At 39.1% G+C, this 25,691-nt stretch overlaps 7 protein-coding genes and 1 long non-coding RNA gene across 24 annotated transcripts in view; 4 read left to right on the top strand and 4 right to left on the bottom strand.

Annotated features, from left to right (window-relative positions):
* Nucleotides 1-4,156, top strand: part of SLO2 (slowpoke 2) — a 98,109-nt gene extending 93,953 nt beyond the window's left edge. For all 15 annotated transcript variants that reach the window (XM_065486337.1, XM_065486332.1, XM_065486331.1 and 12 more), the window contains one exon: nucleotides 901-4,156. In XM_065486337.1, the coding sequence (XP_065342409.1) occupies nucleotides 901-1,414 (514 nt within the window). In that variant the 3' untranslated portion in view covers nucleotides 1,415-4,156. The remainder of the gene's footprint in view (nucleotides 1-900) is intronic.
* A 243-nt stretch (nucleotides 4,157-4,399) lies between these two features.
* On the bottom strand, nucleotides 4,400-6,724 carry LOC135941082 (actin-2-like). The gene is made up of 3 exons (XM_065486345.1): nucleotides 6,540-6,724; nucleotides 5,425-5,803; nucleotides 4,400-5,122 (listed from the first exon to the last, which is right to left on the bottom strand). The coding sequence occupies exons 1-3, from the start codon at nucleotides 6,663-6,665 to the stop codon at nucleotides 4,497-4,499; spliced, it is 1,131 nt and encodes a 376-aa protein (XP_065342417.1). The 5' UTR covers nucleotides 6,666-6,724; the 3' UTR covers nucleotides 4,400-4,496.
* Nucleotides 6,725-8,963: 2,239 nt separating this feature from the next.
* Nucleotides 8,964-11,788, bottom strand: LOC135941057 (tRNA (cytosine(72)-C(5))-methyltransferase NSUN6-like). The gene is made up of 10 exons (XM_065486283.1): nucleotides 11,615-11,788; nucleotides 11,326-11,457; nucleotides 10,821-11,019; nucleotides 10,611-10,770; nucleotides 10,359-10,557; nucleotides 10,114-10,296; nucleotides 9,803-10,063; nucleotides 9,414-9,753; nucleotides 9,324-9,342; nucleotides 8,964-9,273 (listed from the first exon to the last, which is right to left on the bottom strand). Exons 1-8 carry the CDS (start codon nucleotides 11,672-11,674, stop codon nucleotides 9,625-9,627), a joined length of 1,323 nt encoding a protein of 440 aa, XP_065342355.1. The 5' UTR covers nucleotides 11,675-11,788; the 3' UTR covers nucleotides 8,964-9,273; nucleotides 9,324-9,342; nucleotides 9,414-9,624.
* A 274-nt stretch (nucleotides 11,789-12,062) lies between these two features.
* Nucleotides 12,063-13,129, top strand: LOC135941058 (mitochondrial import inner membrane translocase subunit Tim29). Its single transcript, XM_065486285.1, has 3 exons — nucleotides 12,063-12,246; nucleotides 12,417-12,704; nucleotides 12,767-13,129. Exons 1-3 carry the CDS (start codon nucleotides 12,244-12,246, stop codon nucleotides 13,118-13,120), a joined length of 645 nt encoding a protein of 214 aa, XP_065342357.1. The 5' UTR covers nucleotides 12,063-12,243; the 3' UTR covers nucleotides 13,121-13,129.
* Nucleotides 13,130-13,765: 636 nt separating this feature from the next.
* abs (ATP-dependent RNA helicase abstrakt) lies at nucleotides 13,766-19,017 on the bottom strand. 2 transcript variants are annotated; one of them, XM_065486282.1, is made up of 13 exons: nucleotides 18,809-19,017; nucleotides 16,550-16,639; nucleotides 16,224-16,482; nucleotides 16,033-16,168; nucleotides 15,767-15,976; nucleotides 15,575-15,708; nucleotides 15,362-15,518; nucleotides 15,135-15,297; nucleotides 14,938-15,069; nucleotides 14,711-14,879; nucleotides 14,261-14,410; nucleotides 14,028-14,210; nucleotides 13,766-13,964 (listed from the first exon to the last, which is right to left on the bottom strand). In XM_065486282.1, the coding sequence occupies exons 2-13, from the start codon at nucleotides 16,625-16,627 to the stop codon at nucleotides 13,828-13,830; spliced, it is 1,908 nt and encodes a 635-aa protein (XP_065342354.1). In that variant the 5' UTR covers nucleotides 16,628-16,639; nucleotides 18,809-19,017; the 3' UTR covers nucleotides 13,766-13,827. The 2 variants fall into 2 exon arrangements, with proteins under 2 accessions (XP_065342354.1, XP_065342353.1); XM_065486281.1 differs by lacking the exon at nucleotides 18,809-19,017 and adding an exon at nucleotides 16,939-16,956 and having other exon boundaries at nucleotides 16,550-16,642.
* Nucleotides 16,754-18,264, top strand: LOC135941059 (uncharacterized). Its single transcript, XR_010574944.1, has 2 exons — nucleotides 16,754-17,196; nucleotides 17,438-18,264. It is a non-coding gene; the product is annotated as an uncharacterized LOC135941059 (long non-coding RNA).
* A 2,282-nt stretch (nucleotides 19,018-21,299) lies between the features above and the next one.
* Nucleotides 21,300-23,359, top strand: mRpL37 (mitochondrial ribosomal protein L37). Of its 2 annotated transcripts, none has more exons than XM_065484531.1 (7): nucleotides 21,300-21,449; nucleotides 21,512-21,709; nucleotides 22,048-22,284; nucleotides 22,348-22,467; nucleotides 22,518-22,798; nucleotides 22,851-23,011; nucleotides 23,068-23,359. In XM_065484531.1, exons 2-7 carry the CDS (start codon nucleotides 21,516-21,518, stop codon nucleotides 23,320-23,322), a joined length of 1,248 nt encoding a protein of 415 aa, XP_065340603.1. In that variant the 5' UTR covers nucleotides 21,300-21,449; nucleotides 21,512-21,515; the 3' UTR covers nucleotides 23,323-23,359. The 2 variants fall into 2 exon arrangements, with proteins under 2 accessions (XP_065340603.1, XP_065340604.1); XM_065484532.1 differs by having other exon boundaries at nucleotides 21,371-21,439.
* A 21-nt stretch (nucleotides 23,360-23,380) lies between these two features.
* Task7 (TWIK-related acid-sensitive K[+] channel 7) lies at nucleotides 23,381-25,521 on the bottom strand. The gene is made up of 6 exons (XM_065484533.1): nucleotides 25,132-25,521; nucleotides 24,546-24,701; nucleotides 24,366-24,493; nucleotides 24,083-24,298; nucleotides 23,907-24,025; nucleotides 23,381-23,774 (listed from the first exon to the last, which is right to left on the bottom strand). The coding sequence occupies exons 1-6, from the start codon at nucleotides 25,256-25,258 to the stop codon at nucleotides 23,465-23,467; spliced, it is 1,056 nt and encodes a 351-aa protein (XP_065340605.1). The 5' UTR covers nucleotides 25,259-25,521; the 3' UTR covers nucleotides 23,381-23,464.
* Between the last annotated feature and the right edge of the window lie 170 nt (nucleotides 25,522-25,691).

Below are 25,691 nucleotides of genomic sequence, written 5' to 3'. Positions count from 1 at the left end.
CAATTTATTAAATTTTTAGACTTTTTACATAATTATCTACTTAGCTTAAGATCCCCAGGTGAAACCATGGGCGTTGATTAAATATCATATTTTGAAGCCAGTTTTCGTTCAATCAAGATGAATTTTGATTAGTGAACTTTTTGACGAGACAAATGGACGAAATCATTTGTTGACAAAAAAAATTCCAAAAATTTTCAATTTGGGCCGGGTAAATCGCGAATATCTCGTTAGTAGCTTGAGATTATTGCTCCAAATTTTCTGAATTGATTAGCATGCTCCGATTCCATCAGGGAAAAAGTGCAGGTTTTTACTGAATTGTCCAGTTTTAATTTTAAATCAAATTTATAACTATTCGGCCATTTTTCGTAGCTTCATAAATTTTGACCATTGAACTCATTCAGCTCACATCACGCCAGGCTTCACGAAACAAATGCTATCTCTATATACTAGCCAAAATGTTGAATCCTAGGAGTTATTTTGCTGATTCAGTTTTTCATCAAAATCTAATGGCAGTGAAATTTCCATGACTTTTTTGTTCACTTGCAGTGTGCTTAAAAATTACAAACAAATAATAATCTAGTGTTTTCAAGGTTCTTTATTAGAGGTCCACGAGATTTAATGCGGCGACTTAGCCGAATTTTTTGCCTGGCGGCGGCTGACAAAATTTAAAACGTGAAGTTTGGTAGAGCTTAACGGCCCGAAGGGCCCAAAGACATTTTTTCTCCTGCACTTTTTAATTTTTGACCCTTTTTCACCGGCGGCTGTCCGCGTGACACGAAATTTGCCGGCTGGCGCGTCGCAGCGCGGCTGGCTGAGACCTCTATTCTTTATTCTAAAGCTATTTTTATGTACACTTCAAACAGTTTAGATCTTCAAGTGAGTAGAAATTTTTTATTTCAGATATCTTATAAGACCGAGTCCGTTCTCCGCCCAGAAAACGTTTGAGCGTCACAATAGCCGCCGCAAGTCCAACATCAGCTTCTGCGGCCCCCCGCCCGGCGGCAGCACGATTGGGGCACCCGTGTTCCCCTCGAGGGCTCCTCCGCTGGGCGCCAAGTCCAACTCGCTGTCGCTGCCCGAGAGCCCGACCCTGCAGCCATCTCGCCTGTGCCGCAGTCGGTCCAATTCGCTGCGCATCACCGACGACATCCTGCTGCGAAGGTCCAACTCGCTGCGGCAGGGGCTGTCTACAGCTGGCCTGTCACGTCAGCAGCGCCGCAAGAGCAGCCTGGAGGACGTCGGGCTGGCCCTGCTGCGTCCACCAGCGCCCAAAATCGCGCTCAACGGCAGCATCGGGCTGGAGGTGACGCCGCCGGACGACTCAGAGCAGCAGTTCGCGTCGTCATCGCGCTCGCTGGTCGAGCCCTCCAACTACGGCGGCGACCCACAGCACCTCCAGGGCACGATTGTATGATATCACCTTATGTGGGGGCGGCGCAGAAGTGGCACAGCGCAAAGGAGCCTTTGGCTTTGAACGCATTTCACTTGTAGCTCTCACATCGTCATCGCAGCTGAACACGCATTTGCATAAAATATGTTATACTCACTTGTACCCTCTTAACGTTGCGCCCATAGATCATGTTCTAGATAACCACCTCAGATCCGATCGAGACCAGAAGAAATGCGGGTCTTCGCGTTTAAGGTTGGAGTGGGCTCATATCCCTCTATTGTTCGTGTATCAATATTTCTGTTTTGTTATTGACAGTGAAAAGTTATGTATTTGTTTCACCCAATTTAAATTAATTTTAAACCAAGGCAATTCTTTGATTACTTGCTGCGCAGTTCGCAAATATTTATTATTTACACTTTTTATGTATTTTACTTTTAAGTGAAAGAAATAAAAAGGAGCTCATTTGGTAAAATGCAGCCAAACCTTTAAAGTTAAACAATCGAGCCAGTGAAGCACCCTCCGAATTTTAAATTACAGCGCGGCGACTCTCATTTCACAAAGTCTTGATCCGACTCGTTGTCGTGTACATAAATACTTATGGACTGCTTTTCGACGCATACAGTTCAGTTCGTTGCAATTGATTGAAATGATCAAATTCTCGCTGAATCAAACAAGTGCTTGTTGATGCTTGAAGCGCGGCATGAAATTGTATCGATTTGGCGTCCACCTTAAAAAGGGCGCCTTTAAATCCGTTTCACCGCTCCTCCAGCTACCGACGCTAAATTACTGACCAAAATTTTTGCCATCTCGCCATGCTATCCTCCACTCACTGTAGTTTTCGACAAAAATCTTTGAAAGAACAAAAAAATATATATCTCACAGGCACACACTTTTTTGACGCGCTACATATTTTTGTAAGCAAATCTGTCAGCAGAAAAATGCATGTGGGACGTTAGGGAATCTTATTCATAAAACATGAATCAAAAATCCACAATTGTTGACAAGTTGATAAAAAAAAATACTCTTGAGATGAATTGTGCATTTGATTTTTTGCCGAAGAATAAAAAGAACGGGAAATATTATTTTCAGCCGGTTTCTGAGTGTATTTAGATGAGAGGAATTAAAGTGAGTGATTCGACCGTTTCGCAATCAAAATTACAAATATTGCAGTGCATCTTGAGACTGATCTATCAGTGACTAATTCGTTTATCTGTGATTTGTATCTATCTGTTGTTGGCTGAAAATGGAAACTCGTGCTCGCTCTGGCAGGTGGCTCTCACGGCTATATACTATTTCATTTGTTGACTTTGAAAAACATGTTGTTATTGATCCAGATAATATGTCTCAAGTGTACTCTCTTTCCCAACAGTTGCATTTTGGGCGTTCCGAAGCTTTAGATTTGTGATTTATGTCAGAGAATCATTATTGTATATTGTGACAAAAATTTTGAGAGAAATGTTGATCAATGTATTGAGATGATAAATGATATATTACACTATGAAGACATCGCCTTTCTAGTATGGAGATGTAGCTACTCTTCGTTGGTAATTAATTTTAATAAAAGAATCGCATCACTATGACATAGCTGCAAATAACATGCTTATCATTCAAAAGTATTAAAAATGCATTTGCTATTAAAGGTTACTAATTATCATGATAAAAAATAGAAATACAATTTATACTATGGCCCAAAAAACTTGCTTGTTGAATATTGCCAGAGAATTTTGAAATTTTAGGTGATTTAGGTAGCGCAAATAAATGTTAAGTATCCTGCGTTTGGAATCAGGACATAGCCGACAAAAGATATTTATTGTACATCAAATTGGATTTTAAATTTTTGATGCAGCCGCTCAATGCAATCAGCCACTTTGAACAACGGTCGTGAGGCTAAAATATCTTAATATACCAGTTTTAATTAGAAACAATTCACTACATATAACATATCACTTCTGGATTTTCAATTTGTGCATCTCCACTGGCAGGGATGAAATGTACCTAATGCGCTCTGTACATACCGAAATTTATAAATCGAAATGAAATGGGCTTTTGTGTCTCTATCCCGATTCGTAACATATTATTAATTCCTAGATGTGCTTTTCATTGATTTCTGATGATTATATTGATAAATAAATGCGAGGTAACTTTATGCTTTAAGCGAGAGAAGGAAATCTTGTTTTCTAATTAGAAATCAAGTCACGGTACGGGAGAGATTCTCTTAAACTCTTTATCAACAGATTCGCAACAAACAGGAAAATCGATCAAATGCTATATTTTTGTAATCGCCTTGTTGGAGATGGAAAACTCTCCCGTTGTGTGTCAGCACAGCACGCACACAGAACCAAAATCCATACACACACGTGGCCAGCGAGACGCGCGTTCCCTGCTGGCGCTTGTAGCTGTAATCTTGTGTAAATAAAAATTATCAAAAACCACACAACTCAAATCATCAATAGCAGATTACGTGCGAACGGCATCACCTCAATATTAAACATTTGAACGTGCAAACTTGAAAATCGTAATTAATAAACTTACTTAGGAAACGCGGTAGAACATGCATTTTTAGTTCTTTGGAATACTGTATGTGAAGAAACTTGCCACCTTGCCAATATTATATTCCATGAATTGAATGCCCTATTTAGTGATCAGCCATAATTTGTGACACGTGGCTTTGGAACTTTTTGGCATTTCAAGAGAGAAATTGTAACGAGTGTTGAGGCATATACATTAATTAAAAAATCATACGTACTTCAGACGCAGATAATGCAAGTATAATGAGTTTGATTTCAACGCACTTTAAACCCAAATTTTTCTCAAGTGGGACAGATTAGCGATTGCGAGTATAAGGGTGTGGGCTTGAGACTTTGCCTTCCAAATTAATTATGCTGAAAAATATAGGATGAAAAGCTATTATATAATAACCATTTTACCCAGTGTAAATGTTTTGACTTTAATAGCTGGATATAAAGACATGTCTTCCCTAAAAATATTTTGTATTATAAGAAACAATACTTAAATCCCCAGTTATTCTTTATTCATACTTAAAATTCATACATACATTTACATCATTTATGCACACAAGCACACATAAATATATAGATGAAGGCATTTAGAAGCACTTTCTGTGCACAATAGAAGGACCAGACTCATCATACTCCTGCTTGGAAATCCACATCTGCTGGAAGGTGGACAGGGACGCCAGGATGGAGCCACCGATCCAGACGGAGTACTTCCTCTCAGGAGGAGCGATGATCTTGATTTTCATGGTGCTTGGCGCGAGGGCAGTGATTTCCTTCTGCAGACGGTCAGCGATGCCAGGGTACATGGAGGAGCCTCCAGAGAGCACAATGTTGGCGTACAGATCCTTCCTGATGTCCAGATCGCAGCGCATGATGGAGCTGTAGGTTGTCTCGTGCACACCCTGCGACTCCATTCCCAGGAAGGACGGCTGGAAGAGGGCCTCCGGGCAGCGGAACCGCTCGTTTCCGATGGTGATGATCTGTCCGTCAGGAAGTTCGTACGACTTCTCCAGAGAGCTGGAGGAAGCAGCGGTGGCCATCTCCTGCTCAAAGTCGAGGGCGACGTAGCACAGCTTCTCCTTGACGTCGCGCACGATTTCTCGCTCGGCGGTGGTGGTGAAGGTGTAGCCACGTTCGGTGAGGATCTTCATCAGGTAGTCAGTGAGGTCGCGACCGGCCAGATCCAGACGCTGGATGGCGTGAGGAAGAGCATAACCTGGAAACAAAAGAAATATAAGTTTTTTAAGTAAATCTATTTTGTTGCGAAAGAAACTTGAATTCACGAGTTATTCGTGTTATCCTTGGAAGATTATGCAATTATGGCGTTTGAGATAAAGCTGTTCAAGAATCCCGTTCAATCATAAACTAATCATCTCTGTCAACATTTTTAACAAGGATGAGCAATAAAATTACGTTATGTTCTAGCTTTAAGTGGCTTTTCTTACGCAATGATATTTTGAGGAGTCTAACCAGACTGATTTCATTGACTTAATTAAGCGTAATTAACGAGTAACACACCTTCGTAGATTGGCACTGTGTGAGAGACACCATCTCCAGAGTCCATGACGATGCCGGTGGTACGTCCAGACGCGTACAATGAGAGCACGGCCTGGATGTTAACGTACATGGCGGGGGTGTTGAAAGTTTCAAACATGATCTGAGTCATCTTTTCGCGGTTGGCCTTGGGGTTGAGAGGAGCTTCAGTAAGAAGCACTGGGTGCTCTTCAGGAGCAACCCTGAGCTCATTGTAGAAGGTGTGGTGCCAGATCTTTTCCATGTCATCCCAGTTGGTCACAATGCCGTGCTCGATGGGGTATTTCAGGGTGAGGATACCTCTCTTTGACTGGGCCTCATCACCAACGTAAGAGTCCTTTTGGCCCATGCCAACCATCACGCCCTATAATTGAAAATAATGGGCCTGATGTTAGAAATCGTTGGAAAGATTGCATCTTAGCGATTATATGTAAAATTAAAGAAAAAAATAATTAACCTGCGCGTGTGTAATTATTTAGAATTCTTTTCTTAAAAAAATATTGACTATTTTTCATTCATTTTATCCTAATTAGAAACCGTTGACAATTCCAAACATTCTAAATAAATTGTTATTTTTAAACAATTAATGCAATTAATTTACTAACGACGTCACTAAAGACTTATTTTCCTTTTTTAGTACTCCACGTAATGATAATTATATCGTGATAGCTAGAAGAGCACTAAGTAATGTTAGCGTCCCGAAGAAAAATTACAGAATTCAAAAAATCGCTTCCTCTATCTTCTGCAAAGATTGTTTGAGTAAATTTATACTAAAATAAGAAGAATAAAAAAAATCCAAACAAAAGCAAAAATATGAAAATATGAACTGCCAAGAATTCTCATTATTCTCAATGAATAAATTGTAGCTTCTCCGTCTCTCAATTGATGTGCAAACGTGCAATATTTTTTAGATTAATGTGGTCCATATTTATTCAGGAGCGGATATTCAATGTGGGTATATTTTGCATTAAGCCCCCAACCAGAAAACGATTGTTTCTGTAAAAAAATGACCCATTAAGACGAGATGGTCCCATTCATCCCACCTTGAAAGCCTGTCGTTGCTCTACAAGCCCATAAAAATTAAATAAAAAAAAACTTACCACATGTCTTGGGCGACCGACAATTGACGGGAAAACGGCGCGGGGAGCGTCGTCTCCGGCAAAGCCGGCCTTGCACATGCCGGAGCCATTGTCCACCACAAGAGCAGCAACTTCTTCGTCGCACATCTTTGGATTTGTTGAGGGAGTTGACGCAGTATTAAGTCAGGAAACCAACTGTGAGTTGCCAGTCAAATGTAGCTATACTTATATATCACCCACTTTCAGCAGATGTAATCGTCAAGCCATGCCATTAAGCGGCTTTTATCTTATCGCGCATGTTCACCCAATAGTATCGACGAAACGCCACGCATTACCTTATAAGGAGGAAAATCGAAGCTAACAGAGAGATAACAAATGCAAGTCTGATTAATTTTGATGCTATAACCTATACGCCTGATGCCCCGTCAAATGATCGGCTGCGTCAGGATTGCCGGGAATTAAAAATTGCAAAGATAAGATTGTTGAGTGGAATTTTTGTAGCTTGACGCCTGAATATGGCTTTTTTAGAAACTATAAAGGTGTATAGCTAAATCATTTAACGGATGATTAATCAACTTTAAGTGGAACTGGTCTGCTCATAATGAATTAATCTACAGCTTGATTCAAGTGATATTGAGACTGGTTTTTCCTTCTAATGAGAAATCTGGTCGCTCTGAATGATACTTCCTTTTTCTCAATGGAAATGCATAAAGAGCGGCATGCGTATGCAAATTAAATATAATGCATGTCATGTTCTATGTAAAGGTCTCGACCGCTTATTTTATGCGTTTTATGTGGCGGCTGGCTAAACATGCTGTGGCAGAATTTTGGGCCACCGGCGGCGGCTGACCATTTTTGCCGGCGGCTGGCGAGGTTAAAAAATTTTTCAAAGTGAAGTTTAATAGTAATTTACGGCACAAAGGGCCAATTTTGTTCTCCAGAATATTTCTTTTGAATTTTTTAACAGCGGCTGGCAAAGTTTGGTCAAACGATGGCTGGAGGCTGACCCAATATAGCCGACTGGCGCAGCGCGGCTGGCTCAGCTCTCTGGTTTTATTACATTTACTTGTACAATTTATCAAGCAATATAATAATATGAATATTTCCCATCAATCCATAGAAATTATTGTTTGATATAACGAAAATGCTTGTATTTTAGTTTTTTATACTGGTCATAAACCCCTCTATGCGTTATTTTATTCTAATTCCAAGGAATTTGGGAAATATGCCGCTGAATCTATAAAAACGTTTTGGCTTCAGCCAGAGATCAACGAAAAGTTATTTTATTTTTTGATATTTTGGATATCAGAATATCAGCACTATTTGAAATCAGTCAATCTGCCAGCTGGTGATTCATATTACTCTGCAGAGTGAATTTTATTTTGCAGGTTGAGACCCGATCGAGACTGTGCAGTGCGAAAGTGTTCAAGTCAATTTTGTCATTTCTTCACTTTTGCCACATTTCTTCTTCTTTTAAACAGATTAGCTTTTATTGATTTAGCTTAAAGCATATGCAAAAAAAACAATGAGAAATGTGATGGTAACGTGTAATTGCGAGATTCCATTAGAATCTCTAACAAATATTTCGAAAGTAGCACAATTACCTAGGCCTTCAAACAATTAAGTTGACACAGCTCAAGATCATCCTTAACGGTTGAACAGAAAATGAAAAATAAAATCATTTACTTAGTTTAATGTCAGGGCTAAACCGATTGAAAAGAACAACACCATATTAAACAAATTAAAAATTTATTAAATTGACTGATGCAACACACGCTTTGCTCAAGAGTTGAGCAGGTAGCCTAATTTCCACTTCCGCTCATATACTCAGCTAATGATTTTACTACTGCATCTATATACTGCCTCTTTGCCTACTACTTTTGGAGGAGCAGCAGCTGCCAGAAAATGTATCTAATTGTAAGATAGAAAGAAACACAGGTTTATATGAATTTAAGAGAAACTGAATGGCTCTACTGTGTGGAAAATTAATTCCTGATAGGTGAAAATTAAATGAGGAAAAATCAAAACACACTTCGTACTGCACAGTGGCTGTTTCGGTTCTCATCAGGCCTTATCAGCAGAACTTTAGGCCAAAAAAATCATAGCGGCAGTATTAACAGAACTAACCCTTATTGGAAATTGTAATTAGTTTTCGAAACACCAGAAATGGCCCACCAATCAACTTGTCTCTTTGAACAGTGCTTTTAAACCAAAATTAAGCTAAAACCAATTTGTAACTGGGCTATTTTCTTAAAATCTAAAAAATTCGCTAAAATCGTTGAATCGGAAAATATCCACCGCCGCGCATGGCTTACATCAGGAAAGTCTACACAAATTTAATGGTTTGGCAAGTAGCTAAAAAGTCGAAATTAGAATCGCTGTTTCCTTGTAAGATAAATTATGCAACGGAGTTAAATTATCTGGGTGTCATTCAAACCATTTACGTCCAATTATGACCAATAATATTTATTTTTTAGCTGTCAATAACCATCATATCGTAAAAACATTTTCTATAATGACATAATGAAAAATTGAAAACATCGCGGCCAATGACATTTAACGCGATTTTTCGACAGGATTTTCGCCAGATATACTTATTTGTTGTTTACAGATTTCGATTTTGTAGGTTTTGAAGTTTCTGCTGTTTCAGTGGAGTTGACAACAGGGCACAATTCGCAACCATTTGGACGCGGCGGGCATGCAAAGCAATCATCAGGTGGTGGGGGTGGGCAATCATCGCATCCAAACGAGTCCACTTAAATTTCGATTAAAACACTAATGCTGCACTTTACACAACTCACTCACCCGTATCCCAATTAGTCAACTATGAAATTAACACAGAAGAAAAATACCGATAATATTTAAGTTCTTTATAATGTATTTACAAAATCTCACCGATATTATAATGAACAGGGTAAAAATGAAAAATCCTCTGAGGAGCATTTTGCGAGCTTGACTGCACTGATATTTGATTCCGACAGAAATAATGTCTGTCCACTGTAAATGCGAATTCGAACATGGCTGCAACCATTTCCTGTTTTCACTTCCCCACTGCACGATGGCCTTGCAAAAAGCCTTTCGTAACTTGTATAGGTGTACAATCAATTCAAATTTTAACAAAACGAGATATGAAAAACCCAATGGAGTCACAGTACTCACTCACGCTGCCAACTTGAGGTCCAAAACGCTGCACTTTTGCACAAATGTCTTCAGGCACGTTTTTCAGTAGAATCACCTAAAATAGAATTTTCAGAGCTGGTCCAGCAAAAAAAGACCTAACTTACTGGTGTGATTCTTTTCCTTGCTTCTATCAGCGCAAGCACTCCTTGAAACTCTTGCAGTGCCCATTGCACTACTCCTTCATTTTCCTCAAGTGTTGTGGAGCAAGTACAGTAGACCAAAGTTCCTTTAGGTTTCAGTAATTTGACAGCAGCTTTGAAAAGGCGCTTTTGCAAAGTTGGATTTGATTTGATCTGCTTCACGCTGATTTTATTCAAGAGCTGCGGTCTCTGACCAAGTGCACTGCAAGGAGCGTCTAAGAGTATCTGGAGGAGAGATTTCTCAGATTTTATTTTTCTGCTTTGAAAAGGTCTACCTTGTCAAAAGAATTCTGGTTGAAAGGTGGTCCGTCCTCTATTTTCTTTTTTGGCTCATCGTCCTCCAAAACAGATTTGGAAGAATCATAGCAAAATGCCAAGCACTTTGCTTTAAAAGAATCGCAGGTCTCTCTGATTATATTACACTTTTTCTCAGTCCGATCAATGGCAACTAAAACCCCCTGTACAATTCAAACATTGAAATATATGGTTCCACATTTCCTTATCAAGCACTTTTTATTACCTCGTTATTCATCAATGCGGCAAGATGAGAGGTTTTGTTCCCTGGAGAAGCACACATGTCCAAAACAAGGTCACCTGGTAGCGGATTTAATTCCCAAGAGGCAGCTGACGAGGGCACATTTTGGAGTTGCCCCATTCCAATCGGATAGTCAAAAGACAATATCCCTTTTCTTGTCCAAGTCATTCTTACAGCTATTCCCCTGATGGAATAATGAATTTTATTACTCTCCAATATTGAGACAATCATATCTACTTTGGCTTTTCAGCAATGTTGTTGAAGAGTTTTTCTCTATCAAGTTCTAAAATTCCTGTTCCAACAAGCATCTTGTTTCCTTTGTATTTGGTGGCAGTACCTTGCAAGCACATGCCATCCAAGTCAGCATAAACTGAAACTTGCTGACCAACTGCTGAGCCTGTTCAAATCTCTAGTTAGTTGAGTGAAATGCTGCAATATGCAATTAACCTTTAGGAAGAGCGAGGACTCCGGGCGCAAAAAGATGTGAGCCTCGAAGTATTGCAGCCCCGCAAAACGCATCGACGACAACCTCATCTGAGGGTGCTTCATTAATTGAAAAATCCCAACTTCCTACATTGATAACATCTGGAAAGTCTTTGTTAATATACACTTCTGCACATCTCGTTGCATTGATTTGTAAAGCTGTCTGAAAGAAAAGTAAGTGGCAACATGAATTTAGTATTAAAGGAATTAAAAATGCCAGCGAATTTCAAGGAGATTGAATAATATATGGTAACAATTATATGATGAATCGATTAATAGCAATTAATTATAAAAAATAATGCATATTCTTGTATTTATTTGGTAGAATTTTGTATTATTGTGTTGCTCAGTTTATACATTTTTGTATTACAATTTTAATTTTATTATGCTTTCAAAATTTGCAAAATTAATTATTATATTGAACATTATTGGCATCAGCTAATATAATTTTCGTTACATATTTTTTTACCTTAGCAACGTTTTCAGAAATTAATTGCAGGGCATCTTTGACAGTGTAATGCAATGTATTCACTCTAAATGTGGTGTAGTTTGGAGGTTCTTTAATCCAGGAAACAAAGTCTTCGAAACTCAGCCCCATTTCCTGTTAAAATGGTTCAAATATTTCAAATTTTATAATATATTTGTATATTTTAATATCAAACATTATGGATCAGAAATATTAATATTTTTTAAAAATGTAATAATACAAAAATTATAAAATTCTATCCAAATTATGAATAAGTGGTAAAGTATCATACCTCGTTCTCTTGCTTTATAAACTCAACAGTAGAGTTGTCAGTAAAAACAAGAGCTTCCATTTTTCCAATTTTGTTAAAATTTAACAAATTTAAAGATGTGTTTACAATAATTTACTGCCAGCTGTTCAGGATGTTTCAGTGTTTGGGGTCGTGCTCGTGTGCTAGGCTACTTTCCTTACTAGGCAGCTGCTTTTCTTTTCACGGACAGGAAGTCTAGGAAGAGATTTGGAGTTAAGAGAGTGATTAAGGAATATAAATATAAATATTTATAATAGAGTTAAAATTTATCTACTTTAAGAGATTTGAATTGCTAACTAGTCGTTTATTTAAAAGAAAATTAAAAAAATATAATTCTGGTACCTAAAAAGAAATAGTATTTTCAGATTACATAACTCCTCTCCGAAAGCCTCAAGCCTTAGAGTTCACAGTTCACTATGTTCACAATCAGCTGTTAGCGTTAGCACCGGAGTTCTGCTTTGTGAATTGTGAACTGCTACCCTTTCTAAAACCTTTTTAGGCTTTATTGCTTTCAACTTTTTGGACTCTTTATTTCGGGAAGAATATACGCTTAAGAAGAATAATCCTTGTTTAGAGAAATCAACTGGAAACTGAAGAAAACTAATACATAGATGGTGAAAATTTGGTTTCCTTTAATTTACGAATGCAAAGTACCTCTTATGTTATAATTATTTTATTTACCACTGCAACAAAAGTTCGCAGTTAATTTTACTTTTGCGTTTTAATAATAATACTTATTCGTATGTATTTATTGTTAATTTTATTTTCTACGGCGCGATTGCAGGCGAAGGTGGCTAGACCCTCTTTTTTGGCTCGCATTCGCGACGCCCAGAAAGCCAAAGTCGTCAGTTTTGGTGCTAGGATGAAAGAAAGTTTCACTTACAAACTGCCAGAAAAGTATAAGAACACGTGGAGAGGTCGAGTGCTTACGTACTGGCTGAATTTGCTCAAGGACTACAAGGAGGCCAGCCTTGATATCCTGAGGGACATTAGAGACAAACCATTGAAAGCATCAGTTTACGGCGGTCTGTTCGGCTCAGCTTACTTCTGCGCCAAACGAAACCCAGACCAGGTTTGAATGCTCAACATCAAACCAGCAATTTGATGAAATAAATAACTATTTGTTACTTTCAGGTGAGCTACCGTCATCACCTGCTGGAAGCCCAGAATGATGTGGCCTTCACCTGCGCCTCCATCCAGAATAAAAATGCTGTCGCATACTTGAGCCACTTAGAAGAGCTGCACAACCAAGGCATCATTCGATATTATAGCTTTGGCGTCGTTTCAATCATGTGGTTTGACAACTACAGCAAAAGTTTAGGTCTGTATGAGGCTCGTTGCGATTATTTAAAGCCCTCTTATCTAGACATTGCGAAAAGCCGCATTGTCGATGTCGGATTTTTGAACAAATGGTGGTTTCTTAACAGAAATATGATTGATTTTGATGTGAACGACGAAGAGTGGTCAGATCAAATAAAAACTAATTAGACACGAAAAGTTAGTAGATATAATTCAAATATAATGCCATTCAAAAACTTTAATTATCATTGAACCGCGAGTACAGAGATGGATCAATTTCCTCGAAACTGCAAATATTCGATTTGTTTGTCTATTTCATTCAAATTTATTCAATAATTCAGGTTTTTCTGGTTGTAAATGAAGGATTTTTTAACCTCTGCTCAGCACAGGGTTCATGGTGGGCTATGAGCTCAATAACACCGCCGAGCTGATAACAAGGGGCCCGAGTGGCCACAGAGGAGCTTGGGCCCAATGTGGCTATCTTTTCGCATCTTTGCACTGTGGTCTTTAATTGAGACACCAGATATTTTTCCCTCAAGCTGCTGGAAAGGTGCGTAATCCAGCAAGTGGCAAGTCAATGCCGGTGCGCCTCCTAGCCTGTTGAGCTATTTGAGTGTTTCGAGTCACTAAATTAACCACTTTTTGCCATCTTTGACATTACGAAGCCAGACTGTTCAAATATATCCTATTGATTTGACAATGTGAGCCAACAGGCTGGTTGAATATTAAATTTCTAAATATTAAAACTTTCAAAGCGGAGTAGCCTTCATTTTTGTCTTCCAACTTTATGTTGATTCATCAAAGGATCAGCTGAAATTAAGCTAGTGTCAAGTTCGATTGAATATCTTTAATCCTAATGCAATCTTCCAGATTAAAACTAATGAAATAATAGAAATCTAGTAGTCTGCGGCAGTGTTTGAGAGATAGTCTCTCCTTCCAATGTTGGATGCCTGCTTGCTCTGGATTGCTTCCAGTTTTGGACAGTTTGTGATCCTGTGGCCAAGACCACCACAGTAGCTGCAGCCATTGTCATCTATAGAAGAGAGATCATTTAGACTCAAAATGATAAAACGGCAAAATGCTGAGAAATATTCACCTCCAAGATGTAGGTACTTCTCATTTTCAGACTGCAAAGTCGCCAAAAACAGTGGGACCCGTTGTTTGGCCTCTATGAGCAAGTGCTTCAAGTCCAGTAACACCGACTCGTCATTGGCCTTGTTTATAAACGTTGTGGCGATACCGGACTTGTCAGACCGTCCAGTACGACCAATTCTGTGCACTGCTCGAAAAATTAGACACAAATATTACTGGGTAAATCAAATTGGTTACCATAGTTTTCAACGTCGTCTGGCATGTCATAGTTGATTACGTGCTGGATGTTGGCAAAATCCAATCCCTTAGAAGCAACATCAGTCGCCACAAGAACATCTTTGCTACCTTTCCTAAATGCATCCACAGCTCGAGATCGCTCCTCTTGATCTGGACAGAACATTTAGTTTACACCACATAATTCAATTTCTCATCATTTCTGATGGATTTTTTTAATCTGTGCTTTTTTTAGTTTTCTTCACGCATGAGTTGAAATACATTAATAATTTATCCTTTATTGAGTTTTTCCATTTAAATCAATCCTTAGCTGTCCGTCTAATCTCTTTTCTAGCAAAAGACAAGGGTAAAAAATTACTGACTAAAGAAAAAAAACAACAAATTTCTTCTAAGGAAATGACAGAATTAAAAAAATTAATATATTTATCTCAAGATTCTTAGCCTAGATCATACCTTTGCCACCATGGATTGCCACGGCTTCGACTCCTTTGAGCAACAGATATTCATGGATTGCGTCCACGTCTTGTTTTTTCTCTGCAAAAATAAGTACTGGGGGCGTTGTCTTCTGCAAGCACTCCAAAAGGTACACGACCTTGGCCTCCTGCTTCACATATTCGACTTCCTGAGGAATGGAACAGCAGAATAGATGCAACAATCATTGAGATAGTATTATCACAAACCTGGATAACATTGAGTGACGCAGCTCCGGCTCTTCCAACATTGATAGTCACTGGCTTAACAAGAGCAGACCTTGCAAAGTTTTGGATTTTTTTAGGCATGGTTGCCGAGAACAATAGTGTTTGCCGTTGTCCCTGAATTAGATTAAAATTTAATTTGACTTCTTGGAACATAAAAGTTTAGTCAATGTCAAAATTACCTTGAAGAAAGAGAAAATTGTGCGGACATCCTCCTCAAAGCCCATGTCGATCATCCGATCTGCTTCGTCCATGCACAAATAGCGACATATGTCCAGCTTCACGATTTTCTTGTCCAACATGTCCATTAACCTTCCTGGCGTCGCAACCATGATGTGCACACCCCTGCACCATAAGCAACATTACTTTCATTTTCTTGACCAAAATTTCTTTGGATTGTCAAACATACTTTCCAATCACGTCCGCAGATTCAGACACAGGGACTCCACCAATGGACAAACAGCTTCTTATCTCAGGCAGCCCTTGCCTTTTTAAATACTCTGTGAAGTGTTGTATGATGTCAAAGGTCTGCTTGGCCAACTCTCTTGATGGACAAATGATCAGTCCTGAAAAATTATAATTTATAAACAGAACGAACCAGCTGAATGTGGAGTATTTTTACCATAAGGCCCCTCATTCCGAGCAAATGGAAGTGCTGTTTCTTGTTCCAAGCAAAACATGATCAAGGGCAGAACAAATACCAGCGTCTTTCCACTGCCAGTGAATGCGATTCCAATCATGTCGCGGCCGTACAATCTACAGAGAAAATTCATGTTAGTCAACTAAGGGGCAATTAGGCGCGATTCAAACTTACACTGTTGGTATTCCTTGCACTTGGATGGGAGTAGGTTTCGTGATTTTCTTATCATCCAAAGCAGACAAAATTGCTTTTGGAAACTTCATCTCCTTGAAAGTCTTAATAGGCGGGGGCACTTCTTCGCCTTCAACTAATATCCTCCACTTTTTTCGAAGTTTATCAAAGTACGAAGGTGGTTTCTCCAATATGTACCGAGGGGCTGTCCAGCTGAAAGACACGTTTGATATATCTGGGAAAAATCATAGGCAACTTCTAAGAAATACCTAGTTTTAATGGGATCATCATACTGAATGCCTTTCGCCAATTCGGCGACACCCATTAAAGCCTTCCGCTCAGCAACGCTCTCCAGAATCCTCTCTTCCTCCTTCAGTTGTTTCTCCATCGCACTCTCTTTCTTGGCTAGAAAATTTCATTTTTATTAATCACATAACTACGAGATTAAGGTCTTGCTAACCTTCAGCAAGCTTCTTGAGTTCAGTGTGCTGGTCCAGCAAACTAATGTTTGATTTTCGACCCCATACTTGGCCCTCTTCTTCATCTTCATTGTCCATTTCGCATTCACTTGAAGACTTTGTCTTTTTGCCCTCATCTTTTAACTGTGTTAGTCTTCCAAGTTTTGCATAAGTTTGCTTGAGTCTCTCCTTCACAGGAATGTATGGGACATAATTGTCCTCGTCAGATGATTTGTCTTCCTCCTCTTCGCGACGGTATCTCTAAGAAATGGTATAAATTAATTGTAATCTTTGAATTTGTAAATTTATATCAGCCATTATTATGTACCTTTCTGTTGAGCATTTCACGAGCGTCCTCCTGAGCTCGACCAGTTTTACGATTTATAATATGTCTTGTGTCTTCCATTATTTAATTCCTCTACTGAAACAGAAAACAGATATCATTATTTAAAATATCTAAGTGTAAAAATGGAAAATTCGAAAAGTATTGCGATACACGCATCATAGGCATAATAGAAACAAATACATAAGTAGGAAACGCTGAAACCGCTATGATATGATACTGAACTCTTAATTTTCTATTTGCTAGACAATTCACTTACATACAATAGGACAGCTAAAAACAGGAAATTTGCAGAGTGGTACATACATAATGTATTCATATACACTCCTTCAAAAAATATGTTTACAAGTTGCGAGTGTGATAGCACTACATACTTCTTACAAGTTACGAGAAGTCGAGTAGGTGCAGGAGTGAAGACGAGTGTATGAATCCACAAATTTGTCAACAAACAATGGTCGTCACTCCCAGAGGTTACTCCCACCTGCTCCAAACCAAATAACCAAACACCAACCAGCAAACAGATGTAGAAAGAGAGAGTAAAGCGAGGAGATACAGATACAGACCGATAAAGACGTCGAGTTGACGGGAACGGGAACTGCGGGACCTTTTAAGGTTGATGGATGAAAATGCTGGTATCTACATAATTAAGAATTTTTCTTAGCTTTTAATGTGTATTTACATAGACCAAAAATATTTTGATATTATGACATACATACACAATAATGTATGTAACGTTAATTTTAATTAAATAGAAGCACCACAATTAAAAATGTGCTATCATACGTTATAATTCATGAGTACATATTATGATATACATATGATACATACTTATTAAACTATTAAATTTAATACATGATGTAATGTAATCCACAGTGATACACAACATGTGCGACGGTGACGATAAGGACGTAGAATTCAGCCTTGGCGAGCTGTTGGAGTTAGAAAATAAGGCTAGCGCACCAACAGTCCTACCAAATGAAGAAATGACCGCACTTCATTCTGCAGCGAGTAGTGGCAACGCACCTCTCGTGAAGATTCTGTTACAGAATGGAGAAGACCCAGCCCAGATATGCGGAAAGGGCTGGACTTCACTCCACCATGCTGTCAAAAGTGGTGATGAACAAACTGTCAGGTTGCTATTAGAATGGGGAGACAAGCGGCTTCTGAAAATGACGACAAAAAATTGTTCATCCACGCCGCTTCATATTGCTGCTCAGTACGCAGACAGAAAAATTTGTAAGCTGCTTGTAGACTGCGGTGTCGACGCACAAACCGCTAACAAACGAGACGAAAACGCTTTGCACGTTGCCTGCCGCGCAGGCAATTTAGATGTGGTTCAATATTTTACACAGAAATTTTATTTTTACAAGAGAAATAGTCTAAAAATGAATCTCCTGCACTATGCTGCACGCTCAAACCGTTTGGATATGATTGAATTCCTATTACTTGAGAAGGGCATTGGCATCAGTGATAAAAATGTGTTTGGTCATACACCGTTATTGACTGCAGCTGCGTTTGGGTCTTTAAAGGTATTCAAGTTTTTTGTTGAGAATGGTGGTGACTTGAAGGAATCGAGTACTAGTGGCTTTGATGCCCTGTTCATTGCGTCAAAGACTGGTAAATTAGATATTGTACAGTACTTACTTAGTCTAGGCATCTTTGATGTTAACAGAAAGAATAAAAGTGGCCTTTTTCCTCTGCTTGTTGCTACTATTTTTGATAATTTGAAAATAATGGAGCATTTACTAGATGCCGGGGCGGAAATTAACGCACGTGGTACTTATCAATTTACTGCTTGCCTTGCTGCTGCATATTTTTCAAATGTTGATACGCTTAAATTTCTGGTGGAACGAGGGGCTAACTTGAATGTTACTGACTCCCGGTTAAATGATCCATTTCAACTAGCATGCAAAAGCGATGACTTAGACAAGATTAAATACCTCGCGGGAATCGGCAAGTGTGATGTAAAAAGGCGGAATAAAAATGGAAAAACTGCCTGGTTAAAATCAGCTAAACGTAAAAGCTTGGAGGTGAAAAGGCTTTTGATTGAGTTAGGGGCAAATATTCATGACACCGACAGATTCAATTTGGGTGGCATGGTTTTAGCAGCACAGTTTTCCACACCTGAGAGCTGTCAGTTCATGCTAGATATCGGACTTGGATTTGATGTACTGACAAAAGATGGAGGAAACGCTCTGCACCAAGCTTGCGTTTCTGAAAATTTAGCAACAGCAAAATTCCTACTCGGCCTGAAGTGCCTTGACGTGAATGCAACTATGATTGCTGGACAAACGGCATTAATCGTTGCGGCGAGCAGAGGACATTTCGAACTGGTCAAGTTGCTTCTTGGACAATGGAGCAGACATTAATGTCAGAAATGATTACGGTGGTCTGGCCATTCATGCAGCGGCTGCAGTTGGAGATTCAAAGACAGTTGAATATTTACTAGCAATTAGCGAGGGAAGCCTGCTTGAGGAACGAACAAAACGCGGCGAAACTCCTCTTCTTCTTTCTTGTCTCAATACGAACAATAATGATTTTCACCATCTGCTTAAGGCTGGAGCAAACTTGCGAGCTGTTGATTACGCTGGCAAAAATGTCTTTCTTTCCGCCTGCTTGTCGCGGAATGGACTATTTGCAAAGTATTTAGTTGAGAGTCGTCAGTGCGATCCGTCAGCAGTGACCAAGTTTGGAGAAAACGCTGTACATTTTGCCGCCAAGTCTGGCAATACAAACATCCTGAAATTTGTGATTCAAGACTTAAAATTGGATGTGAATCACCAAGCACACGACGGCAAAACCCCATTGATGGTTGCAGCTGAATTTGGCAGTGCAAAAACTTGCCGCTATCTTATTGAGAACGGTGCTGATGTGCAAACTGAAATGAAAAATGGGGAAAATGCTCTATTCTGCGCTTGCGTTGCTAAAAATGTAAATTTAGCTAAGGTTAAACTTATCTTTGAAGCAGGCAAAATCCGCGTGGACAGTAAGAACAATTTGGGATTAACTGCATTTCATTTGGTGGTGCGGAGAGGTTTACTAGAGGCCGTGAAATTTTTTATTGAAGAAGCTAATGCTGATGTAGAAGGAGCAGATAATAACGGGTGGAATTTACTGCACGTTGCTGCGAAATTTGCACCCGTAGAGGTCAACAAATATATTGTGAACGCCAACGAATCACTTTTGTACCGCCCTAACTTGAGAAACCAGCTTCCAAAAGACCTGGCCGAAGAAAACGAAGATTTTGAAGTGCTGCCATATTTCTACGACAAAATGAAAATCCAAGAGCGACCAGTAGCTCGGACTGGCGTCCGTGGACCTCAAAATGATGCAGACAATTTATTGTTAGCTCTCCAAAACCGAGATAATGACCACAGTTTGCTATCTTTCAATTGGAGAACTTAAATATTAAGTGTTCAACTTTGCGTTAGCTTGTGCAACTATATAGTTAATTTTGAGCTTTAAGAGGAAAATATATATATTCTTAATATTATTCGTCTAAGATGTTACTTTTATTAACTTCCAATTCTATCGAGATGTGTCAATGAGGTCTAAATTGTTGGTTAAAGGTAAATCAACTAAAAGCATGAGAGCGCGCGATGTATGTTTTGTTACTATATTTTCAATGGAAAAGTTGCAGTTTTCGCCGCCGAGTTACAGTTTTCGCCACCCCTACTTTTACATGGGATTCTCATAAGAACTGGCGAGATGTGTAACCCGGCAGAAACTGTAACTTAACCATTATAAGAGTTAACATTGTAAAAATACTATTTAGCATCGCATAACCTACAGTAAAAAAAAATCAATTAATAATAGTACACAATACAAATAATGTATTACCGTTCATCAATTATTAATATTTAAACAAGCAGTGAACTTGCATAGTATGTATAAAATACGTAAAATACTTGAGAATATAGCCCATTTTTGAGACTGATATAAATATGATAACAAGTCGTCCTGGTCCCGGCAAAATTGCGTAACTTTCAACAACCAAACGCGAATTTCCTTGTTGCAAGAAAAAGTCAACAATCAATCCGACAATGAAAATTTGGGCGTTTGTTGAACGCTGCGCAATTTTGCCGGGACCAGGACGAAGTTCTTTCAACCGAAAATTTTTAATTGACCTTGACGAGAATATTGCCAAAATTATATTTTCAATTTTTGGCTAGCGGAAAAGAGCTTGAGGAACGGAATGAAATATCCATGCAGCATACTCTTGGGCGAGCTGCTGCTTTGCTAAATTGGGTCTAAAAATCTTGTAATGTTGTTGAACTTATGAGTGCCACGGAGAATGATAACTAAAATCACCTATATCCTGTCCACTACTTTCTTTAAATCTTACGCATTTACGTCAAAATATTATGTACATACATAGTTATTTTTTTTCACCTGCTTGATGAATATACATATATTCTTCGGAATTATATACTCTCAGAAAACCACCTATGTATTTAAGACATTTACGCCATTTTTATCATAAAATACATAAAATATACCGCATAATTTTGGAGGGCTCTCGCTGTTATTTACTAAAATTATTTTAAACCGCACTTTAGCTATCGAGGTCAACGTCAACATTGGTTATCTCAGTAATTAAATTTAGGGAGCCTCCAAGCCATCAACACGACTTTTTCTGAGCCCGTTTTGAATCTAGTTCTGTAGATTAATTTAATTATGTTTAACGCTGCGAGCACTGACAATGAGTAAGAAAAGGCAAAGACAGGACTTAAAAAGGGGGTGTCTTTCTCTTGTGTAAGTTGAAAGGGGCGTGCCATATTTTGTATAAGCACGCGGACAGAGAGCCCGGAGTTCAGCTGAGTTGAGTTCGGGGTGCGAGAGCCGAGTTTTGTGTTTTCCCGGATTGATATTTTTGTACGAAGAGGTGAATTCGAGTTATTCATCACCGATAATTATCTTAAAAACTATTGCAATACATACATATAGCAAGATGCGCCTCACACAAGTACTTGGAAAACAGCACATAAAGAGGTGGTTTGTTCGGAAATGGTACGTCGAGGGCAAAAACAAAAGGGTTCCTATCGACTCCAATGCTGAATCTACCCTTACTTCTCTTGGGATAAAGCTGACTGACCCCAAATATGTTTTTGAAGAAAGATTTGGGCCACGAGTTCCTCCTGAAAGGTATGTATTATATGTGTACTGTTGCGATGATATATGTTATGGTATTGTTATATTACAATCTACACAGATGCACGAAAATGATACATTTATTTAATTTATAATTGAGTATATATATATGGGGGACTCACACTTTACGCTCACTCACACTTCTCGCTCTGATGGGAAGATTCAATGTTAATCCCTATCCTAGCGAGAAGTGTGAGTTGGGCGAAAATGGTGAGTCTGCCATATATATATATATATATATATGTAAATATCTATGTAGTGCAGGGACAAACCTTTTACAAATCGAGTTATGTATGTATGATACCCTTTCATTTGTTACATTACTTTTTCAGCCTCAATATAGTCGGGCTATATGAGAAGCAAATTCCTATGGATGAAAACCATCCTATGCATCATGATAGACCGTGCTTTATGTACAAAGAAAATAGCATCTTGGTTGAAGGTCTGGCGCAAGCTCAGAATCTCACCAACACAGTTATCCTCCATAGCGGCCTCCCTGAAAAGATTGAAGAGTTAGCTAAGGAAAACGACGGCTTATTACACGAAGAGTGCGACGAGCAGGTTAAAAAGTAGGTATTTTGAGTCATTTGGTTGGATATTTGAAATTATAGTTCATATTATTCAATTTCCAGATGCATCATTAGAAGTTTCCTCTTTGATGCCGTACAGGAAAAACTTCCCAAGATTAAGGACCCTGAGAGACCAGCATACAAATTTCCGCCAGTTTTCGGGGTTCCTGATTATAGGAGGAAGTATGTCTTTCTTCCAAAAAGATTAAATTGTTAACAAGTATTTACTCTAGCCGAGTGATGAGCGAAAATCTGCTCTCAATTTGCGATTCGTTCTCCATGGAGCCTCACGGAATTGTGGTCAGAGACGCAAAATTGAGAACCCTTCTGGACATCAATCGCAATCTAATCAATTTCAACATTTCTCCTGCAATGCTCGTCTGTGGCAAAAACCCCATGAAAGCTTACACGGAACCAGCGCGCACTGAAAACTTGGATTTGCCCGACATCTTCCCGTTGCAGCCCTTTGCATCCCTGTCTCAAAACAAATTTTACGAAGACACAGAATTAATAAGTGAGCTTGTTTTATCTGTTAACAAATTGTGTTTAACGTAGTCCTATTTCAGATATTCCAACGTCAAATTTTGTTCATACGGCGGTTTTCCACTTCAACGACACAACAAATACTAACCTCACAGAGGTCCCAGTCAATGAAAATCAAATTCAAGGCAGGACTCTTGCGAATTCATTCATCACTGCTTTGGCCTTGGCAAAACACAAGCAGGAGGTGTGAATTTCTATTTCATATTTAAAATTTTTGGTCACTCATTTAATAATTGACAGAACGCCACTGGTGAGCTGGCGACGCCGGTCACAATCCAAGGCGTACACACAAATGGAAAGTGGTTCCAGTTTTCCATCTACCAGCTGAACAACGTAGGCACTGAAGGGGCAAAAAATGTTGCCTGGCTCTCTCCAATCATGAGTATGTTCGAAACTGCGGGGTATGAAAAGGGTGTACCCTCTATGTTGGGCTACAATCCCCTAGTCTTCAGGTATTTGTTTGCTTTCCACAGAAACAGTTTGTTGATCAAATAGAGCATTAAACTTGCTTGTTTATAGTAATGAAAGGAAATAGGTGATTTTTTTATTGGCATAATCCGGTCTTACTATTTATTAACCTTAGATATATGGTTTCAAAACTTTTTATCTTGAACAATGCGGTAAAGCAAGATGGGTTCTAAACTGAGGCTCTTTTAATCCTCTTGAATTGCTGATTGGTCATGGACGGTGGGTAGGGCGGGCTCTTGACTTTTCTGTCCAACAATGGTCGACACACGGTTGGCAAGCAAAGGGTGGCGCTCTTCCTGCCGAGGCAAGTGCAAGAGCACACAGACACTTGATCTGTGTCAACTGTGGCCATGGAAGAGCTCAGATAATGGCCAGAGAGGATTTTTCCGTTCAGGGACATAATGTCGCCTTCAAAGGTGACCACATGGTGTGACGCGGACTGCATTACGTCATCCTCCCGTCGGTTGTCTTCGGCTTGCCTTTAAAATTAAATTAATGACTGTTACCAACTTTCAAATTATCAACGCGTTTTAAAATAATGAAATCAACTCATGCCGTGTTAATATCACGTCAGTTGGTTATATTTTAATTACATAAATATATGTTCTTACATGGTCATGAAGCGGAGCACAAGCAAGTTGATGCTGGCGGCCACGACCGCCAGCCCAAACAGGATGAAAACCAAACTTAGGGCAACGTATCCTGGCTTGTTGCTCAATGCATGATCATTCTGCAATGTATTTAATTGAGAAATCCTTCTTAAATTGAGTAAATATGAAAATATTGCCTGTAGAGCCACGTAGTCCCCAAATCCGATGGTTGTTAGTGTGACGAAGCAATAATAGAAACTGTCAAAGTAACTCCAACCCTCGTATCTGGAGAAGACCGCCGCACCCGTCGTGATGATTATCGAGGACAGCAGTCCTGTAGCCAACATCAAGTTCATTTCAGTAGCTTCCGTTTTGGAAAATCGCAACCATTGCTTTCCCTGTTTTATAACGACCTATAACCGCATAGATGCAAAAAGTTACTGATTTATTTAGTTCTTTTTTGCATTCAATATTTTTTACCGAAGCAACTTTGTTGAGACGCTCACCAATACTTTGGAACATGACAAGACCTAGAGGGATGCCAAATACAGCATACGCCATACAAAAGGCTTTCCCGCCAATAGTTACTGGGGTGGAGTGTCCGTAACCTTATAGGGAGTTCAAATTATATAACTAATTGGATGCATGTAACTAGTTTACCGATCATTGCTAAAACCACAGTTGCGAAGTAAAATGCCCCCGCAAACTTCCATTGTGGTCCAGCTTTGTGCGGCTTGTTTTCAATTATAACAATTTCTATCACTTTGTAGTCCTCATGTGAAATATTATATTTTTGTAACAGATTTTCTCTGACATCTGAAAAATAAGAAAAGGATTAAATAGGTTTCTAATTTTCAAAGATAATCTTTTACAGGCAAAATCTTGAAAATAGAGATGGAACCCATTCATGTTATAGTGATATATCTCAATTTCCAAATAAAAGTGAACAAAAATTCGACCTAATCAGATTGGGAGGTAATAGTTAAAAATAATTGTGGCACTATAGTGTTAATTTTAACTACTCAAAATTCGAAAAAAATTCAGTGCCTGTCGAAGCTGATTTTTTTTATATTTGCTCAGTTAACCTTTGTTCCATTTAAAATTATTTAGTGTTCAATTTCGTAAATTCCAGTGTTATCTTGTATCAACCAATATTTTCTTTACAACTTTTCAATCAGTATATCGTAGTTTTTTCCTGCTTAAAGTTATGTTTTCTTTAATGATTTGTGAGCTTTTTATATATTACCTGTTAAAAACTCAAATCTTTTTTGCTCGGTGTCCGATTCAAGTGCATCAAAGACGGCGGCACCAACGAGTAGATAGGTGAAGGTGCACACTACCAGTGACAGCGTTCGCATATTCTGCTTCTTCATCTTCGCGTTTGCAGTGCACTCAGAAAGTATCGACAAATTCAAGGGGTGAACGTTAATGAAGTGATGCCGTTGAGAGAAGTTTCGCAGAGCTGCTGAAACAACATGTTGTGTCCTGCTGTCTCTGCGAAAATCTGCAGACCCGATCTATGCGGTATCAGCCATACCTTTGCAATAATATTTTGTGCGATGCGGAATGGCGAGAATGAGTCTGAGGGTTCGCTGTACCCAGAGGGGATGAGCGCTGGGAAGCGAGCTCTCCAGGCGCTAGAGTCTGCGCGCCAGAGATGCGCGAGCTGAAGGCTGCTTATAACCCCTTTCCCTCTACCCCTGTTATGCGGCACTTGCCCGCTTTCGCAGATAAGCAGCCTTTATAACGCAATAGCACGCACTTCCTGAATCTAACTTTAGGCCATCAACTAGTGTGAAAATACAA

This window comes from Cloeon dipterum, chromosome 3 (assembly GCF_949628265.1).
Source record: "Cloeon dipterum chromosome 3, ieCloDipt1.1, whole genome shotgun sequence".
NCBI lineage: Eukaryota > Metazoa > Arthropoda > Insecta > Ephemeroptera > Baetidae > Cloeon > Cloeon dipterum.
This window is presented reverse-complemented; position numbering and strand designations above follow the sequence as displayed.